General features: G+C 33.3%; 1 protein-coding gene across 1 annotated transcript in view; it reads left to right on the top strand.

Moving 5' to 3' along the window:
* Positions 1-16421, top strand: part of SUZ12 (SUZ12 polycomb repressive complex 2 subunit) — a 39107-nt gene extending 22686 nt beyond the window's left edge. The window contains exons 8-16 of the mRNA XM_082861056.1: positions 702-795; positions 5000-5105; positions 8505-8682; positions 10171-10262; positions 10486-10629; positions 11115-11272; positions 11655-11853; positions 12335-12414; positions 14058-16421. Of these exons, the coding sequence (XP_082717182.1) occupies positions 702-795; positions 5000-5105; positions 8505-8682; positions 10171-10262; positions 10486-10629; positions 11115-11272; positions 11655-11853; positions 12335-12414; positions 14058-14403 (1397 nt within the window). The 3' untranslated portion in view covers positions 14404-16421. The remainder of the gene's footprint in view (positions 1-701; positions 796-4999; positions 5106-8504; positions 8683-10170; positions 10263-10485; positions 10630-11114; positions 11273-11654; positions 11854-12334; positions 12415-14057) is intronic.
* Positions 16422-18487: the final 2066 nt, after the last annotated feature.

The following is an 18487-nucleotide window of genomic DNA, read 5'->3' as shown; positions in this document are numbered from 1 at the left end:
AGTCTCTCAGCAAACAATGAATTCATTCCCCCCTCAACATTTTATTGTGAAAAATTTCATACATACAGAACAGACAAAAGAATTTGGTAGTGAACACCTATCTACCCACCACTTAGAGTCTACAGTTAACATTTTATTATACTTACCATACATCTATCCTTGTATCCTCCCAACAGTTCTGAATCCACCTTTGAGGTGATCATTCAAACAACATATAGGTGCTGGGGACACAAAGATGATTAAGAAATCCAGTCCCATCTTCCAAAGGCTCATAACCTAGAGTATGGAGATAAATATAAAATATAATTGCAGCTAAATGATATGTGGTATAATAGAGGTATTTGTGAAGTTCAGGGGAGAAGCACCCAGGAAGAAATAATCATTGAGTTTTGAAGTTCCTGGAAAGTAACCATGAATGAGGAGGGTTTTTTTCTCCTTGCCTAGCAATAAAGATCATTCTGAACAGAAAATAATATTTGCAAAAATGTGGGATTAATAATGTCAATGAATATCAAAAAGTAAGGACATACACATAAGGTTGAGACATAAAGTTGAAGAGTGTTTGGATATTATTATATTGTAACTTAAGTTTATTTGTACCTCATTTGGGATAAATGTAGTATGTTATGTGAAGGGACTATATATCATAAGTATGTTTTTGCTTGAATATTTGATTCATGAGAAATGTTTGTCAAATTCAGATGTCAGTGAAGAACTTCCAGCTAGAAGAAAACGAAATCGTGAAGATGGGGAAAAAACATTTGTTGCACAAATGACAGTATTTGATAAAAACAGGTAATGTTGATGGACAAGCAAGGCTCCCATGTTTTAGAAATGTTTTTATTTTGAAGCAGAATATAGTGGTGATACTGTTTCTTTGCCTTTGTTTCTCTTTATTCTTATGGATGAAAAAGAAATTTGCAAATACTGAACTTTATCACGTAGAAAGCAATAAACACATATGAGGAACTATTTGAACGGCTCAGTTAAGATTGTTTATTCAGCTAGTATTTTCTGAGTGTCTCCTCTTTGTCAGACATTGTTTTAGGCGGTGAGAAGGCAACAAAACCCCTGCCCTCATGGAGCTTAACTTCTAGTGGAGGAAACAGACACCACCCCCCAAAATTGTATCAACTAATGTCACTTAGTGGGAATGCTGTGAAGAAGAATAAAGAGAATAAATGGTGGTTTTTGTAGAGAAAGCCTCTGAGAAAAGGTCATATTTGAGCAGAGACCTGAATAAAGTGGGCCCCGTGCAAATCTTGAGATTATGTATTTACTAGAGTTAAGGAAGAAAAGTGTGTGTAATCATCATTGTGTGGCTCTGTGTGCATTTGGCACAAGGTAGCAAGGAACACTTGGATTTATAATCATCTCTGCGGTTTTCGTTTGGGAATGAAGCATCTTAGTGCCAGTAAAAGAACCTCTGGGAAGCAAATACAGCATTCTTTTTTGATAGGGTTGGAGGATGAAACCTATAATACGTCATTATTTCTTGTCCTAGGCTGCTCACTGGTAGTTAACACAGTTCACTGTTAGGTATAGGAGAAAGAGCCAAGAAAAGCAATTAGTGTGTTTCTCCTGCTCTTTAAAAAGTAAATTGTTGCTTTAATGTAATCCACTTATTAGCCGCTAGGGTAAAGAAAGGTTATAGGGCTTTTAATGGGAAAGCAAAGGTGATTAGGAATAATGCCATGGATTTTGCTACCATATTGTCATAGAATATATCACTTAATGTCACTTAATGTTACCGGCAGAAACCAATATAGTGTTTTTTTTAAAGTCAGAAATTGGAATGTGGATCAGAAATTTAAATGGAGAACAACAGAAACATATATGCTAGGAGATAGGGGTTGTGTCTGTGGGAGAAGCAATTAGGCTGTTGTTGCACACTGGGCTTCATCAGTGTTGGTAAATGTTCTATATATTTTAGGCAGCATGAGGGGAGGGGTACATTATATTCTTTTAAGAATTCTTTCTACCTTATATTAACATATTCCTTGTACGTTAAAACAAAACTGCTTTTTTTAAAAAGTACCAAGAGGAAATCATGGGAGAATTTTCTCCCAACTTCTTTTGAAAATTTCCAAACCTATAAAAAAGTTGAAAGAACAATACAGGTAGTAATTAATACCCATGTACCCTTCACTTAGATTCATCAGTTGTTAACATTTTACCACATTTGCTTTATTTGTGAGTGTATTTTTGTGACAAACCATTTGAGGGTTAGATCATGACGCTGGATTTCATTCCTTATTCATAAACACTTCATTCAGCGTATATCTCCTAAGAGCAAGGACATTTCCCTCCATAACCACAGTACGCCTATCATATTCAGGAAATTTAACATGATACAAAAAATACAATACTCTCTCCCCAGTTTCCTCGATAATGTCCTTTTCTGTTCCCCACTCACCCCAGTCAAGGATTGCGCTCTGTGTCAGTTGCCATATCTATTCAGTCTCCTTCAATTTGGAACAGTTTTCCAGCCTTTTTTTTTTTTTTTTTTTTTTGCCTTTTATAACAACACTTTAAATACAGGCCTGTAGTTTTGCAGAATGTCTTTCAATTTGGACTTTTGTGATTGTTTCTTTATATTTAGATTCGGGTTAAACATTTTGGGCAGGAACACTAATTGGTGATGTGTTCTTTGTGCACGTCACAGACACAGCTGATATTAGGTTTGATCACTTGGCTAAAGTGGTATTTACCATATTTCTCCATTTTAATGGTCCCTTTTCACTTTAATTAATTAATATGCAACCTCTGTAATAATTAATATATGAAACTGGATAAATGTCCTTTTGCTCCCAAGTCTTTTTTTTTTAACGCAATAGTTTAGCATCCATTGATGATTCTTACTTGAGTAAATTATTCTGTGGCTGTGGCCACATGGTAACTTTCTATCAGTTCTTCCATGTTTGGTTTGTTGGCATTTTTCTGTGAAGAAGAGCATTCCTTCTCTCAACCTTTTTTTTTTAATCAGTATGGATTAACAAATTCCAGTTTTATTCAGTCTGTTTTAATCTATTGATGTTGCTATTTTAATGCTCAAATTGTCCCAAATTTTGTCAGGAGGAGCCCTTCCAAGCAGGCTCCTAAGTCCGTTTGACTTGTTTTTATTTATTTATTTCCTTGTTTTGTGGAATATTCTAGATATTCCAGGCTTTACATTCTCCTTTTCCTACCTCTGCTCTGGAATTGGCTATTTCTTCAAAGGGTCATAGTTCCTTTCAGTAGAGGAGAAGTATTTGCCAACCAAGATCTGAGGAGTTAGATGTTATAAAAATTCTTTTTATAATCTCTGAGAAGCTAAAGTCTCCTTAAAGAATAACCAAAATTCAAAAGCCATATTGAAAGAGTATGAAATATGGAGTGAAATAAAAAAACTTCTTCTGAAAACAAAAACGCCATCATAAGCCAAGTCAAAATAAAGATGACAAGTCAGGAGAAAATTAATTTCAACTCATAATGTATATAGATAGATGCCTCATTCCTTTAATATAAAAAGATTATACTAAGTAAAAAGAAAATCACAGGCCAATAGAAGAATGAGGAAGGGATATCATGAAAATGTTTACAAGAAAAGAAAATATATATGGTTTTTAAACAACTAAAAGGTAAAACATCTGAATATAAAAGTACACTGAGATGTCATTTTTTCACTTACCAGTTTGACAGATATCAAAAAACTTGATAAAGCACTGTTGATGAGGCTGTGGGGGAAAAGGGCCTCTTCATACACTACAGGTAGGAGAGTACATTGGATTGTAGCTGTCACGTGTTCAGCCATAAAATAGAATATTATGTAGTCATGTAAACATGCAGGAGGAAAAGTCCTTTCCATTTTAGAAGTATACTAATGTATTACCTATTCAAATTAGTAAATAAAATAAAATTATTTTTAGAATTAATATTCTAAAAATATTAAGTTGAACAGCCTTGTTGATATATTATGAAGTAGAATAAATTCAGTAGCACAGCATAAAGACAAAAATTCTTAAGGCTCAAAATCATTCGGTGTTAAGAGTCAGACTTTGGAGACAGATTACCTAGATTCTGTTGCTAGCTCTGGCTACTCACTGTGTCATCTTAAGGCAAGTTATTTAACCCTCTCTATGCCTCAGTTTCTTCTGCACAATGGAGTAATAGCATCTACTTCATAGAGGTGTTGGGAAGATTAAATGAACTCTGTAAAGTCTAAAATAGTGCCTGGCACATAGTAAGCACTCAATAAATGTCAGCTAATACCACCTAACAATTTCTCTAAGACTGATGAAGAGATGCCAGATTCTTGATATACAATTAATTATTGAGTATGGTTGAAGAATGGTATTTAGGTTAGTAGTGTTTAATTGTATGGAAAAAATAACATAAACTATGTATACACACACAGATACGTACACACACATTAAAACTATACTGTATGGGTAGAATTTAATCGATTCTTTGATTCAACCAGTATTCCATTTATTCATTCACCTATGAAATGTTTATTGAGCACCTATATGTGCCAGGTGCCCCCCAGGATCTTACAGTTAATTAGTTTACTGTTCAAGTATAAAAGTCAAGAATTCTAGTTCAAGTACTTACAGTAGTTAAAGATAACAGAGACATAATTCTTAGCGGTTCCCTAAGGCAAGTATTGTAACACCGTTGTTACCTTGTTTTTAAAAGTATAAAGCCTGCACACATGCTTTATACTTAACGTTTAAAACTTAGCAAGATTTAAGACCTTAGGCATATTATACTTTAAGTGTTTAAAGTTACATCTGAGTAGCTACAGTAATGAAATAATTCTCTAGTAATAATTATCAGTACAAATCATTAAAATTTCTTTTGTCAGGAATGGAGTGTAGGTATATTTTTAAGTCTTGTTGGGTATGTAAGCTAGTTTATAAATTTAATAAATGCTTTTTAGTATAAATCTAAAGATGTAGAATTTGTGTACTTACAATAATACTCAGGTTACTTTAAAGTGTATGTGTTTGTCTAACAGGCGCTTACAGCTTTTAGATGGGGAATATGAAGTAGCCATGCAGGAAATGGAAGAATGTCCAATAAGCAAGAAAAGAGCAACATGGGAGACTATTCTTGATGGGAAGGTATGGACTACTTAGAAGACTGAGCACGTTATAGTTATGAACTCCCATTTTTGATTGATGTTTTCTTCCCCAAATGCAAATTCACATTGGAAGGAATTCATGTTGGAAGGAAGAGTCCTTTTTTTTATACTTTGAAAATCACAAGTCAGAATTACCTAGTCAGAGTATTTAATGGAAGGCATCATCCTTGGAACCAGACTGCCAGCTTCAAATCTCCACTCCTAGCTATGTGGCATCTGGCAAATTACTTAATCCCCTGTGTGTCTCGGTTTTCTCATTTGTGAAACGAGGCATAGAATTGATGGGTTAAATGAAATGATTAAAGATGCTTAGCACCGTGCCTGGCATAAAATAAGTGCTCAATAAATGTTAACTGATATTTTAAATTCCATTCATAGTAACAGCAGGTAACATATGACTAATAAATTTACCAAGAAATCTTCAAATCTTAGATGAAGCAGGCTTAAAATAACTCTTCTAAGAGACTTAAAAAAATAAATAGGCATACATACATTTCTTGGATAGGCAGACTCAGCAGAATACTAATGTCATTTATTTCTAAATATATTAGATCAGTGTACCAGCACAAGCAAAATCCTGATTTTTTTTTAAGCCTTAAAAAAACTAGTCTCAAGTTAACCTAGAACAATATGTAATAATACTAAGGAAAATTATGGAAAAGTTTTCTGAGAACCTTTACTTACCAGATAATAGAACATAGTATAAAGTTAAAAGAACTTAAATTTATGGTAAAATCTTAGCAATAGATAAGCACATCACTGAAGCGTAGTCCTGAAATAGTTTCCTGTATATTTTGAATTTAATCTATGATAAAATCGGTGTTAGATCTGTGTGGGAAAGATAAACTGTTCATTATCCATGTGACAGAATTGGTCTCTAGCCTTCTGGAAATAAACTTAGACCTAATAAATTCCAGAAGGCTCATAAATGTAAATGTGAAAATTACCACTATATAACTTCAGAAAAAATATAGGTGAATATTAATCTTGCTATGAGGAAAAGCCCTTCTAGGTATGCTACAAAAGCTAGAAAGCATAAAATAAAAATGACTAAAGTGAATCATATACTGCACAAATCTAAAGTTAAAAGCAAATGATGGACTGGGGCTAATATTTGTAACATAACAAAAGGCTAATATGAATATGCAGTTAATAAAAACATAAGCAGTCTAATTAGAAAAAATGGATAAAGACCAGTCTGACAGTTCTTAAGGCAACAAATATAGATGACCAGTAAGCTTTTAAAAAGATATTCAGCCTTACTAGTATTCAAAGATGCAAACAAAATCAGAGATACTACTTTTGACTACTAGTTTGACAACAGTTAAAAAGGGTTGACAGTTTCTAGTTGGAGACATGAGGACACATGCTCTCAAATAATGCTTTAATGTAAGAATAAGTTGGTATAACCTTATTGGAGGGCAGACTGGCGATACAAATAATAATTTTAATTGTGTATATAATTATTAAGTTTTATGTAACAGTTAATTTTCATTCTACAGTTTTGTCACAAGGTAGTAACTGTTTAACTGAAAAGATGTAGATTACAAGTCTTGCCTGAAAATTTTAAATAGTGAAAAATTGGAAACACCTTAACTCTAAAAAGATAGCCATTGAAAGAGCAATACTTTGACAAGAAGATCCCCATGATATTTAATTTTTATGTAATAATACATCCACCTTTTATAAAATTAATCATAATAGTGGTTACCTCTAGGTGATGGGATTTTAAATAATTTTTATTTCTTTATACGTATCTACAGTGGTTGAATTTTCTGCAGGTATTTATTATCTTTGTTTTAAATTTCTTTTTTAAAGTTTGTTACGTTTATCCATGGGAAAATAAGGATGATTATATGAGTTGTTGGGTTTTCCCAAGAAATTGAGGCAATATGAAATGGGTATCCTTTTAAGTCAGGTCATATAGATTTGCTTCTTTTTAAGAGCTCTGTGTTATTCTTTTAAATAATGTCCCATAATTTACTAAACTAGTGTCACTTCAATGGATAATTTGATTATTTTAATTTTTTTTACATTTTCAAAAATGTTGTAGTGAGTATACTTGTATTGGGTTGACCAAAAAATTCGTTCAGGTTTTTCTGTAAGAGCTTAATGGAAAACCCGAACGAACTTTTTGGCCAACCCATACATGTATCTTTTTGCATTGCAAGTATTTTTATAAGATAAATTCCTAGATATGGACTCACTGGGTCAAAATTGGTTTATATGATTACACTTTCACTTCATTCCATCTAAAATTATAGTTTTAAGAGGATTATTTGTAATAAAGATGTAGAGGGAGATTAGACTTGTGTGGCAGTAAAAATAAATAGGAGCCCATTGAAGGTTTCTGTAAAAGGGAATAGCATGAAAGCAGTCTTTCAGAAGATTATTTGGATATGGATTGGGAAGTAAAAATTAGAAGCTGGGAGAGCAGCTAAGATACTGTACTAATAAGATAGTAAGGATCTATACTTGATGATTATGTAAGAAAAGCAGAAGCAAGAATAGGGGTCAAGTGTAATTCTGAAATTTTTAGTTTAGGGTCACTAGTAGACTGATAATGCTTGGAAGAAAAATAATTGTGCCTGAGAAGGAAAGAAAAGATAATACGTTCACGTCTAAAACCATATTTTAGTTCAGGGTGACCTTGATATCCAAGTGGCAGTGTTTAGAGCTCAAGTATAAAGAGTGGAGAACCAATTTGGGATCATCTGTCTAATGGGTAAATCCTTGAGGATGGGTGAAAGACTCAGGCATATGGCTAAATGTTAGCTAGGAATTAAGGAGGCCAAGAGAAGAGAGGTTTTGTAAGTGACTAGAGGTGGAGGAGGAAAGCCAAGATAGTTCAGTGTCCTAAAATCCGAAGAAGAGAAGTAAGGGCAGTCAGTGAAGCTGAGAGAAGTCAAGGAAAATTACTAATTGTTTTAATAATCATTCAGTTTACACAAAAAAAGTAATTGGTCATCTAAGAGAGGTTGCAGACCAGCAGGCTTTGGGTATCATAGTTTTTAGTTTTTTGTTTTAATTTTTAAATTACCAACAAATAAAAATTGGAATATTTCTCTTGGAAACTTGGAAAAAGATCTGAAAATCTGGCTGTGTTGGGCTATTGTTTGTATGGGGCAACAATTCAGCAATTGCCAATAAGTAGTCACTCTTGTAGACAGTCTGAGCCCTCCAGTACTAGAGGCTCTACTGCACTGTACGTTATTTTATTTGCCTGGCCATCCATGTAGGCATTTGGGGTTTTTAAGGAAAAATCTCTTAAGTCAAATTCACATTAACATGTCATAATAAATATTTTCTTTTTACTCCTACAATTTCTTCCAGTTCATTATTTGGAATCTTCACTGTTTTCATGTTTTTTCTTTTTAAGAGACTGCCTCCATTTGAAACATTTTCTCAGGGACCTACGTTGCAGTTCACTCTTCGTTGGACAGGAGAGACCAATGATAAATCTACAGCTCCTATCGCCAAACCTCTTGCCACTAGAAATTCAGAGAGTCTCCATCAAGAAAACAAGCCTGGTTCAGTTAAACCTACTCAAACTATTGGTATGAAAACTTTGCTGTCAAAATAATGCTTTGCAGAGTTAGGACTTAGGCTTTAGATTAGTTTTTGTTTTGCTCCAGTAATCTTTGGGAAATATTATTTGACTTATTAGGTATATTGTGAATAAATTAGGGTTCTCCTACTATTAGTCCTTTATTCAAAACCTTTGTGCCAGATGTATGTGGGAATTTGGGGGGTTTTTTGGTTTCTTTAATTTTATAAGTGTGGTATAGTATATAGGATATATGTCGTATACTATATAACACCTCCAAATGAGGTTTATAGATAGCCTTATGTCAGTTTAGGGTTTTTCCATTAAATAAATTTGTCTCCATTAAATAAATAAATTTGTCTCCATTAAATAAATTAAATAAATAAACTCATGAGAAAATGATTGTTTTTCAGAGCTTTTTAGATGTTGGAATTGCAGCTTTAAAGGGCTTTGGAACTGTATGCCTTTAAAAATTCATATAAAAATTTGTTTATGTTATGGAAGTGACTTCATTATTTCAGAGTGTTTGTACATAGGGCTGGAAAAGGATCATCATAACCTGAATTTTACCAGGTTAAATTTTGCAGTAAATTTTTAAGAGGAAAAACATTTACAAATTGTAGCAGTTAGTTCTGCTAAGGCCCAGGTTGCAGTATTCTTTCATTTTGTTTATCTGTCTGATAAGAACACTGTCCTTGACCTGAGAGCATCCGTATGTTTTTATCTAAGACTGTTTAAGAAGGCAGAAGGCTTAAGACAGCTGTCTTTGATATATACCACTCATGTCCATTAATTGTGTGCAGGTCACTGTAAGTCAGATTCAAGAGATAAAAGAAATGACCCATGTCAGAGGAAAGATTTCCCAAGTAAATTGTGGTCTGGGCACTTCTCAAAGAATTCTGTGGCCAAGTAGATAAAAGAGTTTCAAAGAAACTGAGAAGAAGAGTTTTATACAAAATTGTACATATGAAATGATTACTTATGTCAGAGGAAATAAAAATGTTTATTTTTAAGTCAGTAAAGTAATACACTGGAATTATTAACAAATGATTATCTTTTGGATTTGGAATGATATTAGTGCAATCACTTTAATTTAATTTCTGTTAAACCAACATTTAGTGGATATCTGCTCACTGCTGTGCACTGGGAATACAAAGTCCAATCAAAACCATACTCTGACCTCAAAGTGCTGAAAGCATTACAGTGACTACATATAATAATTACTTGGGGTTACTTTTAGAATGTTTTAGGACATTATAGGTGGTTTTTAAAGAAAAAAAAAATGGCTCCTGCCAATAAAGACCTTACTATCTGATTAGGGTTGCTGATTAAGGGGATTGTTCCCCTGATCATCAGTTGAGGGTGAGAACAAACATTGTATTAAATACCACAAGAAGAATTTTGTGAAACCTTTATTGTTTAATTATTTTCACAAGATGTATTACTTCACTTTTAAGAAGCAACTATTTTCATTAAATATAAAAGTATATGTTTTCAGCTGTTAAAGAATCGTTGACTACAGATCTGCAAACAAGAAAAGAAAAAGATACTTCAAATGAAAACCGACAAAAATTAAGAATATTTTATCAGGTAAACATAGCTGACCCTTCTTTTTTAAGTAATCACGAGATGCCTTTGTTTTGCATGTTATATCTGAAATATTTTGGCATATTTAAATAAAAAGAATGCTTCTGACTTGATTTTCCTTTTAAATTGTTTTAACTATTTTTAAAGGTAATATTGAAACAAAATAACTTGAGATATGTAAGTGGAGATTTGCTGTTCTTCTTTTTGTCTTCTGTTATTTTTAAAGTTCCTTTATAACAACAATACAAGACAGCAAACTGAAGCAAGAGATGACCTGCATTGCCCTTGGTGCACTCTGAACTGCCGCAAACTCTACAGCTTGCTCAAACATCTTAAACTCTGCCATAGCAGGTTTATCTTCAACTATGTGGTGAGTGACTTTCATCTTTTCTTACTCATAATATATTATACATTATAATACAATTTGACTTTCAGAAATTGTACTTTGTGCAAAATACCAAAATCTCTACACTGATGGATTGCTTATGCATGAATTAACAGTGAATGAATGATTCAGAGTTTATGTATATTTGCACAGTACACCTATAATGACTCACATAATCCTCACACCAGCTCTGAATTAAGTGGTAATTTCCTTATCCTTGCTCAGTCAAGAAATCATTTGTACGAAGTTACCAAGCCAGTAAATGGCACAGCCAGGATTATAACACAGATCTTTTTGACTCCAGGTCTTCTGACTTCCTGTTCACCATGCTGGTATGCCTAGTGTATTTTAGTTTTTGAAACATTAAGAACCCACAAGTACTTTTTAGTTAATTAAGTTGGAAGGATAGGTATTTAAGTTAGGATAATTAATATTTTCTTTTCCTAAACACCTTGCCATTTTTGTTACAGTATCATCCAAAAGGTGCTAGGATAGATGTTTCTATCAACGAGTGTTATGATGGCTCCTATGCAGGAAATCCTCAGGATATTCATCGCCAACCTGGATTTGCTTTTAGTCGCAATGGACCAGTAAAGAGAACACCTATCACACACATTCTTGTGTGCAGGTAGGTAAAAAAGTCATACAACAAAAATTTATTCTGACTTCTATTGATGATGTTGGAGGAATAAAGGGAAGCCAGACAAAGCTACATTTAGGTGGGAATCCTTATTTCAATATTAGCTAAGTCTCTGGGGTGGTATACTGCTGTGTAACCCTCCCTCGGCTCCTGTTTCTACAGAGGTTTTCTCACTTGCTCCTTACAGCTTTTTCCTGTGTTGTTAATGTTGCTACTGCTCTAGTGGTTATAGGGGGATTCAAGTGTCTCCCAGTGGAAGTTTGTGTGTGCATGCCTAGGTAGAAACCTGTAGGAATGGAATGTACTCTATTTGGGGGGTGTGAGCCTTCTCTGTGTTACTTAACATTACATCAACATTGCTTTTCATTAGGCCAAAACGAACAAAAGCAAGCATGTCTGAATTTCTTGAATCTGAAGATGGAGAAGTGGAACAGCAACGAACATACAGTAGTGGACACAATCGCCTGTATTTCCATAGTGATACTTGTTTACCTCTCCGTCCACAAGAAATGGAAGTAGATAGTGAAGATGAAAAAGATCCTGAATGGCTAAGAGAAAAAACCATTACTGTAATTATTATTATTGTTGTTGCTGTTATCATCATCATTATCGTTGACAATGACTTTAGAATTTTATGATTAAATGATTTTTGTTTGAAAACTAATAATTGTTTAATATGAATTACATTTTGATTTAGTGTAAAGGAGCTTTTTCTAAATTAAGGAATTCAGGAATCTACAATTTCTATAATTGTGTCATTTTAACAGTAACCAACTAAAGGAAATACAGATTTTCTTCTTGTGATTCTGTATTGTGTTTTTTCATTTTATTTAAAGGTAACTATTGTCATAACATAGAATTTCCCTTTTAAAGTTACTACCTAAATAGATGATTTTAAGAAACATTGCCACTTTGCTATATAAGTTGTGGTATTTTTAGTTGCAAAAAATTCTGTTTTTGACATTCTCACAATTTTTTCTTAGAAATACCAGTTATACTTATTCTGTATCTAACAGATATTTTTTCTTTTTCTCTTTTTTCTTTTTAAAGCAAATTGAGGAATTTTCTGATGTTAATGAAGGAGAGAAAGAAGTGATGAAACTCTGGAATCTCCATGTCATGAAGCATGGGTAGGGTATTTCTAAATTCAGATATTCCACTTCCTTTACGTTCTTTTTGTTGCTTCACATTCTATAAATCTGTTAGAATCTTACTTAAAATTCTGTTTAGATATAATTTGTCCTAAATATCGTAATTCAAGTATTATAAAGAAAAAATGGTTATCCTCAAAGAATGTTTAAGGAAGGTGCTAGCTCCATCTAACAGCAGGTTTTTATTTAATGTCCTTTTTTAAAAAAAATAATAATCCAATGTTTATTCCTTTTATTGCTAGGGGATACATAAATAATATGCCATGTGCTACACACCTGGAATTCCTGGAAACTATTTATCACACTTATTGCCACAATTTTTAAAAATTGCTTATTCAGAGTAAAATATAAGCAGCTTTTCTGATTTCTTATTACCATTTCATAAAGCTCAAGGTAGAACGATCCTTATTTCTTGTGCCTTTGTGGCTGAAGCATTGTTTTTCCTGCAGATCTGCTTCCTTCCCTATGTGAACTATTTACCTGTCAGTACATATATTTTTCTTCTCTACCTTCATTAGTATTAGATCCTCATATAAGGCTTTCTTGTATAGCACAAGCAATGTAAGGTTTTTTCATTTATAGGTAAATGAAATAAGTGGGAGAGGGCACTTTTGTTTCCTTACTCTTGGGGAGTGAAGAGGAGTTGGTACATAACTTCTAGTCCAGATGTCTGGGTGCATGGCCTATAGCCTTTTTTTTTGTAAACTGCTTTGAGCTAAGAGTAGTCTTCACATTTTTAGTGGGTTGTAAAAAATTAAAAAGAGGAAGACAACAGAGATCATATATGGCTTGCAAAGCCTAAAATATTTACTATCTAGCCTTTTACAGAAAATATTTGCCTGATCCCTGGTCTAGTCACTAAAACTCAGTTATGAGTAAAGTATGTATATGGAGGCTTGCCTGAAATCTGTTTTTCCTTTTGTCCTGATATGCCAGTTTCAAGATAGAATTTTAGTCAGATTACTTAATTGAGTTCTGTTTTAATTCCTGATCGAAATCTGTTAGCATAACAACTACTGGGTTCATGATACACTGGCATTACAGACTGGCAGGTATTTGGTAAACTATTCGGATTTTATCAGATCTGCAGGCAGGCTTTTACAGGCTCTGTTAGAGTCTCAAGTTTCAGTGGGTAACTGAGCAGCCTTCTCCAATTTTAATTTGCTTCTCTCAAATTTTATTCATTGCTTTCCACCAAAACAATCACACTGTACCACATTTGTTGTGACATCTTCATCTTTTCAGAGGTTTACCATGAACTGAATGTAGAGGAAACACTGCTTCTGATATAGGAAACTGAGAGAATAGTATTATATAGTTAATAAAAGTGGTGCTGGCAAGAGAAAATATTTTATACTTTTAACTGCTGAGTTCCTAATTTCGTTAGGAAAAACAGAAATGACATCTATTTAAGTTCTGGTTAAATTAAATGTTTAAATTTCTAAGACTGTAAGCTCATTCAGGTGATTGAATCTCAGATTCACTATAGTTTTACTACTTGTTAAGTCATCACTTAACTGGATTTGGATATAGTCTTGATGTTCTATAATGGTTATCACTGTGGCATTTGACAGAAATGCTTTGTATTGCTATTGATGTTTTGTGTTGTTTTTATTAAATAGGTTTATTGCTGACAATCAAATGAATCATGCCTGTATGCTGTTTGTAGAAAACTATGGACAGAAAATAATTAAGAAGAATTTATGTCGAAACTTCATGCTTCATCTAGTCAGCATGCATGACTTTAACCTTATTAGCATAATGTCAATAGATAAAGCTGTTACCAAGCTCCGTGAAATGCAACAAAAATTAGAAAAAGGAGAATCTGCTTCCCCTGCAAATGAAGAAATCACTGAAGAACAAAATGGGACAGCAAATGGCTTTAGTGAAATTAACTCAAAAGAGAAAGCTTTGGAAACAGATGGTGTCTCAGGGGTTTCAAAACAGAGCAAAAAACAAAAACTCTGAAAAGGCCTAACCCCATGTTATGGACAAACACTGAAATTTCATTCTAGGGAATTCAGCCTCTAGGAAAGAGTCTTGTTTTTGTTTTTAATCATAAGTTCCAAACAGGCACTGTCAGATGAAGTAAATGATTTCAACAAGGATATTTTTATCAGGGTTCTATTTCACTTCATTATGCAGCATTACATGTATATCAGTTTTATTGATGTCATTAAAACATTCTCAAGTTTGAGCATGAAAAGCAATACTTCAAAGAAAGTATTTTTAACTTCAACAGTTGTCTTACGAAATATATTGACTTGATAATCGAGAAATTATTTCATATATTTAAATTACAATGTTTTTTTGCAGTTGTGACTGGCTGTTTTTCTACTTTGTAATTGTGAGACATTTTCTTGGGGAGGGAAAATTGGAAAATTTAGAAATTGAAGATTTTTGTGAAATTATGTTGCATTACTATTTGCAGTCAAACCTTGATCCTTGATTTTGAAATCATTTATCAATTTGGAATGAAAAATTGTGACATAAGATATTTTACATGATGTAAGTTCATTTTACAATTTAAAAATAGCACTTCTTCATCTTATGCCTGTTTGGGAGCATGTTAATTTTTCACATTGTCAATGGTGAAATGTCATGTTGGCTTATAAGGTTACTGACCATCCATTTGTTTCTATGTGGATAATTTTGGTGCATTGCTCACCCAGTATATTTTTTTAAACTTGAACATTTTGCTGGTTTTTTTTTGTTTCTTGTTTTTCTTTCCCAATTAGGTAATCACATGGAAAATTCAGCTGTCCATATCTCTTCATTAGGATTGTAAACCAAGGGAAGAATGAGTTCGAGGTTTTTAAGATGCCACTTTTGAGGGAGGAAATGTTCTTATAAAAATGAACCAGAAAATGCTATAACTTTTTTTTTTTCTTCACAAGGATGTCTTTGTAATGTATTTCACGATTAGAATATCCAATACAGATAAGCTGACTTGAATCGTTTTGAGCAATTTTGCCCTGTGTTATATGTGTCTTATGCACATATTTGCAGTTGGATTTTCTCCAACAGAAAGTGGTTTCACTACTGGCACATTAACAAGCACCAATAGAGTTTTTGGTCCAACTCCAAGCACTGTGGTTGAGTAACATCACCTCAATTTTTTATTATCCTTAAAGATAAATGCATTTTCATATTCTTTATTTATAAAGGATCAATGCTGCTGTAAATACAGGTATTTTTAATTTTTTTATTTCATTCCACCACCATCAGATGCAGTTCCCTATTTTGTTTAATGAAGGGATATATAAGCTTTCTAATGGTGTCTTCAGAAATTTATAAAATGTAAATACGGATTTGATTGGTCTTTGAGATGTGTTTAACTGTGAGGCTATTTAACTAATAGTGTGGATGTGATTTGTCATCCAGTATTAAGTTCTTAGTCATTGATTTTTGTGTTAAAAAAAAAAATAGGAAAGAGGGAAACTGCAGCTTTCATTACAGACTCCTTAATTGGTAAGCTCTCCAAATGCTGAGTTACAGTAAACTCTGATTATGCCTCTGGATAGTGGATTTCGAGCATTTTTCTCGGGCTTTAATTTGCTAATAAAGCTGTGCACATATGTAAAAAGAAAAAAAATAGATTATTTTAGGGGAGATGTAGGTGTAGAATTATTGCTTATGTCATTTCTTAAGCAGTTATGCTCTTAAATGCTTAAAAGAAGGCTAGCATTGTTTGCACAAAAAGTTGGTGATTCCCTCCCCCAAATAGTAATGAAATTACTTCTGTTGAGTAAACTTTTTATGTCATCTTATAATAAAAGCTGAAAAAATCCCTTTGTTTCTATTTATAAAAAAAAAAAATTCTTTTCTATATGTACCCTTGTTAAGAGATTTTGAAGAAATCATGTAAGATGATAAAGCATTTGAATGGTACAGTAGATGTAAAAAAAAAAAATTCAGTTTAAAAGAACGTTTGTTTTTACATTAAATGTTTATTTGAAATCAAATGATTTTGTACATAAAGTTCAATAATATAAAAGCTGTATTCTGTTTTGTTTTTTATTATTATGCATTGTCAATACATGCACAAAAATTTGGGCTCGGCTAAGATAGTAAGGATCCAAAAAAATTACACCCGTCAGAGCTAATAAGAAATTAAGAGAAAAATTAATGTGAAATCCTGCTTTCAGTTCTAGTAACATCAGTTGCAACTAGTATGTTATTTATGGTATTACATAAATATTTTAAAATTTATATTCCAGAGTAATGTCAATATTAGTTAACCTAATGTTAATCCATCTTTGGTTTTTTCATTTTCTTTTGAATGAAAAAGAATTTATCGTGGCCTTCAAAAAGCCCATAGATTAAGAGTGGGATACAAATGATAACGTAAAACAATATATTATATAATAAAATTGTATGCTACATTCTGTGAGGTCAATAGTTTGTTGAAATTAACTTAGAAGAGTTGAGGGAAACTTTACAGAAGTGTTGACAATTCCACTGTGCTTGCTTTGTTTACAAGTAATAGCTTGCCTGTATACATGTTGCTTTGTATTCTTTGAGCTGAGCGCCCCTCTGCTTCCAAAGCTCACTGTGTGTGTTTCGTTTAAGCACCTGTTTCCTTTTCATTAGACTGCTAAGTCAGTCTCACTGGCCTTAGTACTGTGTCATGGTCTTAGTTGGTGTTCAGACATTTGCCACATGAACTGAAGGCTTTACATGCCATGCTAAGCGACTGGATTTCAGGCAGTAGGAAGTATTTGGAGATTTACTGCACAGACATGACACAAACCCATTTGTGTTATAGGTGAGCCATGGTTACAAGAATTTGGGAGGGGAGAAGCTCTACAGAGGGAGAATCACTAGAATGCTGTTGTAGTCCTCCAGGTGAAATATCCAACTACTAGAACACTGCCCGTCGTGAAGTAAGTGCCCAAGAAGTAATCACTGAGTGGTGTTTGTTTCAGTGTGAAGGAATGAAAATGAACTAATATGCAGTGACAAAGCCGAAGGAGGAGAGTTTCAAAAAGGAAACAGTAGTGCTGTAACAAAATGAGTACGATATCACCTTCAAGGGAGTTTAGTGATAGAAAACAGGTTTAATGAGCCTAGTAAATGGAGAATGAGTTGGAGAAGTTCAACATGAAGATGTGAAAAATGGGGCCATAGGAAGAGGGAAACAGGCAAAGGAAGAGACCGGGGAGAGTGGATGGGAAGGTTGAGTATGTATACTGAGGAAGACACAGAGAGGACCGAAGATGCAAGTTACCAGAAAAAGGAAGGAATGAGATCAAGAACACAGATGGATTTAGCCTGCTAATAATACTGTTGGTAAAAAATGGGGAAGTGGGTACTCAGGACATTTCTGGTGGGAAAATAAATTAGTACAATCTCTGGAGACAGCAATTTGGTACTTCCCATGAAAATCACAATGCATTTAACCTTTGCCCCAACAATTTCATCTTCAGGAATTTAATCCTACAGATAAACTGGAACACATGTAAACCGACAAACTGTGACCACTGTTGAAAAGAGCAGATTAGACACAAGTCATCAGTAGGAGACTGGTTAAGTAAGTTATAATCCATATAAGTGGAATAAACAGCCACATAAAGGGGATCGGGAAGGTTTGTTTTTAACCAAATGCGGAACAAATGCCAAGATATAAGTTCCATTTTTTAAAAATTTGAAAAGTTACTATATGCCCATATTTGCTTGGGTTACAGAATATGACAAAGGATACACAAAAGCAACTGCTTTCAGAGAAGATGGCTGGATGAAAGGACAGATAGGAAGGTGGCTTTTCACTGTGCCACTTCTGAAATCTAAATGTACTGCCTATTTTCTGTAGTTCTTATATTTTAAAAATCTAAAAAAATAGATAAGGGAGTTCAAGAAGAGGGATGATTTCTCACTGGGAACCAGGTATAATGGATAAGTGGTTAGCACAGAATTGGAACATAGTAAATTTGTATTAAGTAAGACGGGAAGTTCACTGTGAAAAAATAGTTTCTAAACATTCAATTTATATTTTCTGTTTGTTAATCTAAATAGTATGCTGATCTTAGAAAAGGTGAAATACATGAGGTTT

This window comes from Leucopleurus acutus (genome assembly GCF_964270905.1).
Source record: "Leucopleurus acutus genome assembly, chromosome: 19".
NCBI classification, from domain to species: domain Eukaryota; kingdom Metazoa; phylum Chordata; class Mammalia; order Artiodactyla; family Delphinidae; genus Leucopleurus; species Leucopleurus acutus.
This window is presented reverse-complemented; position numbering and strand designations above follow the sequence as displayed.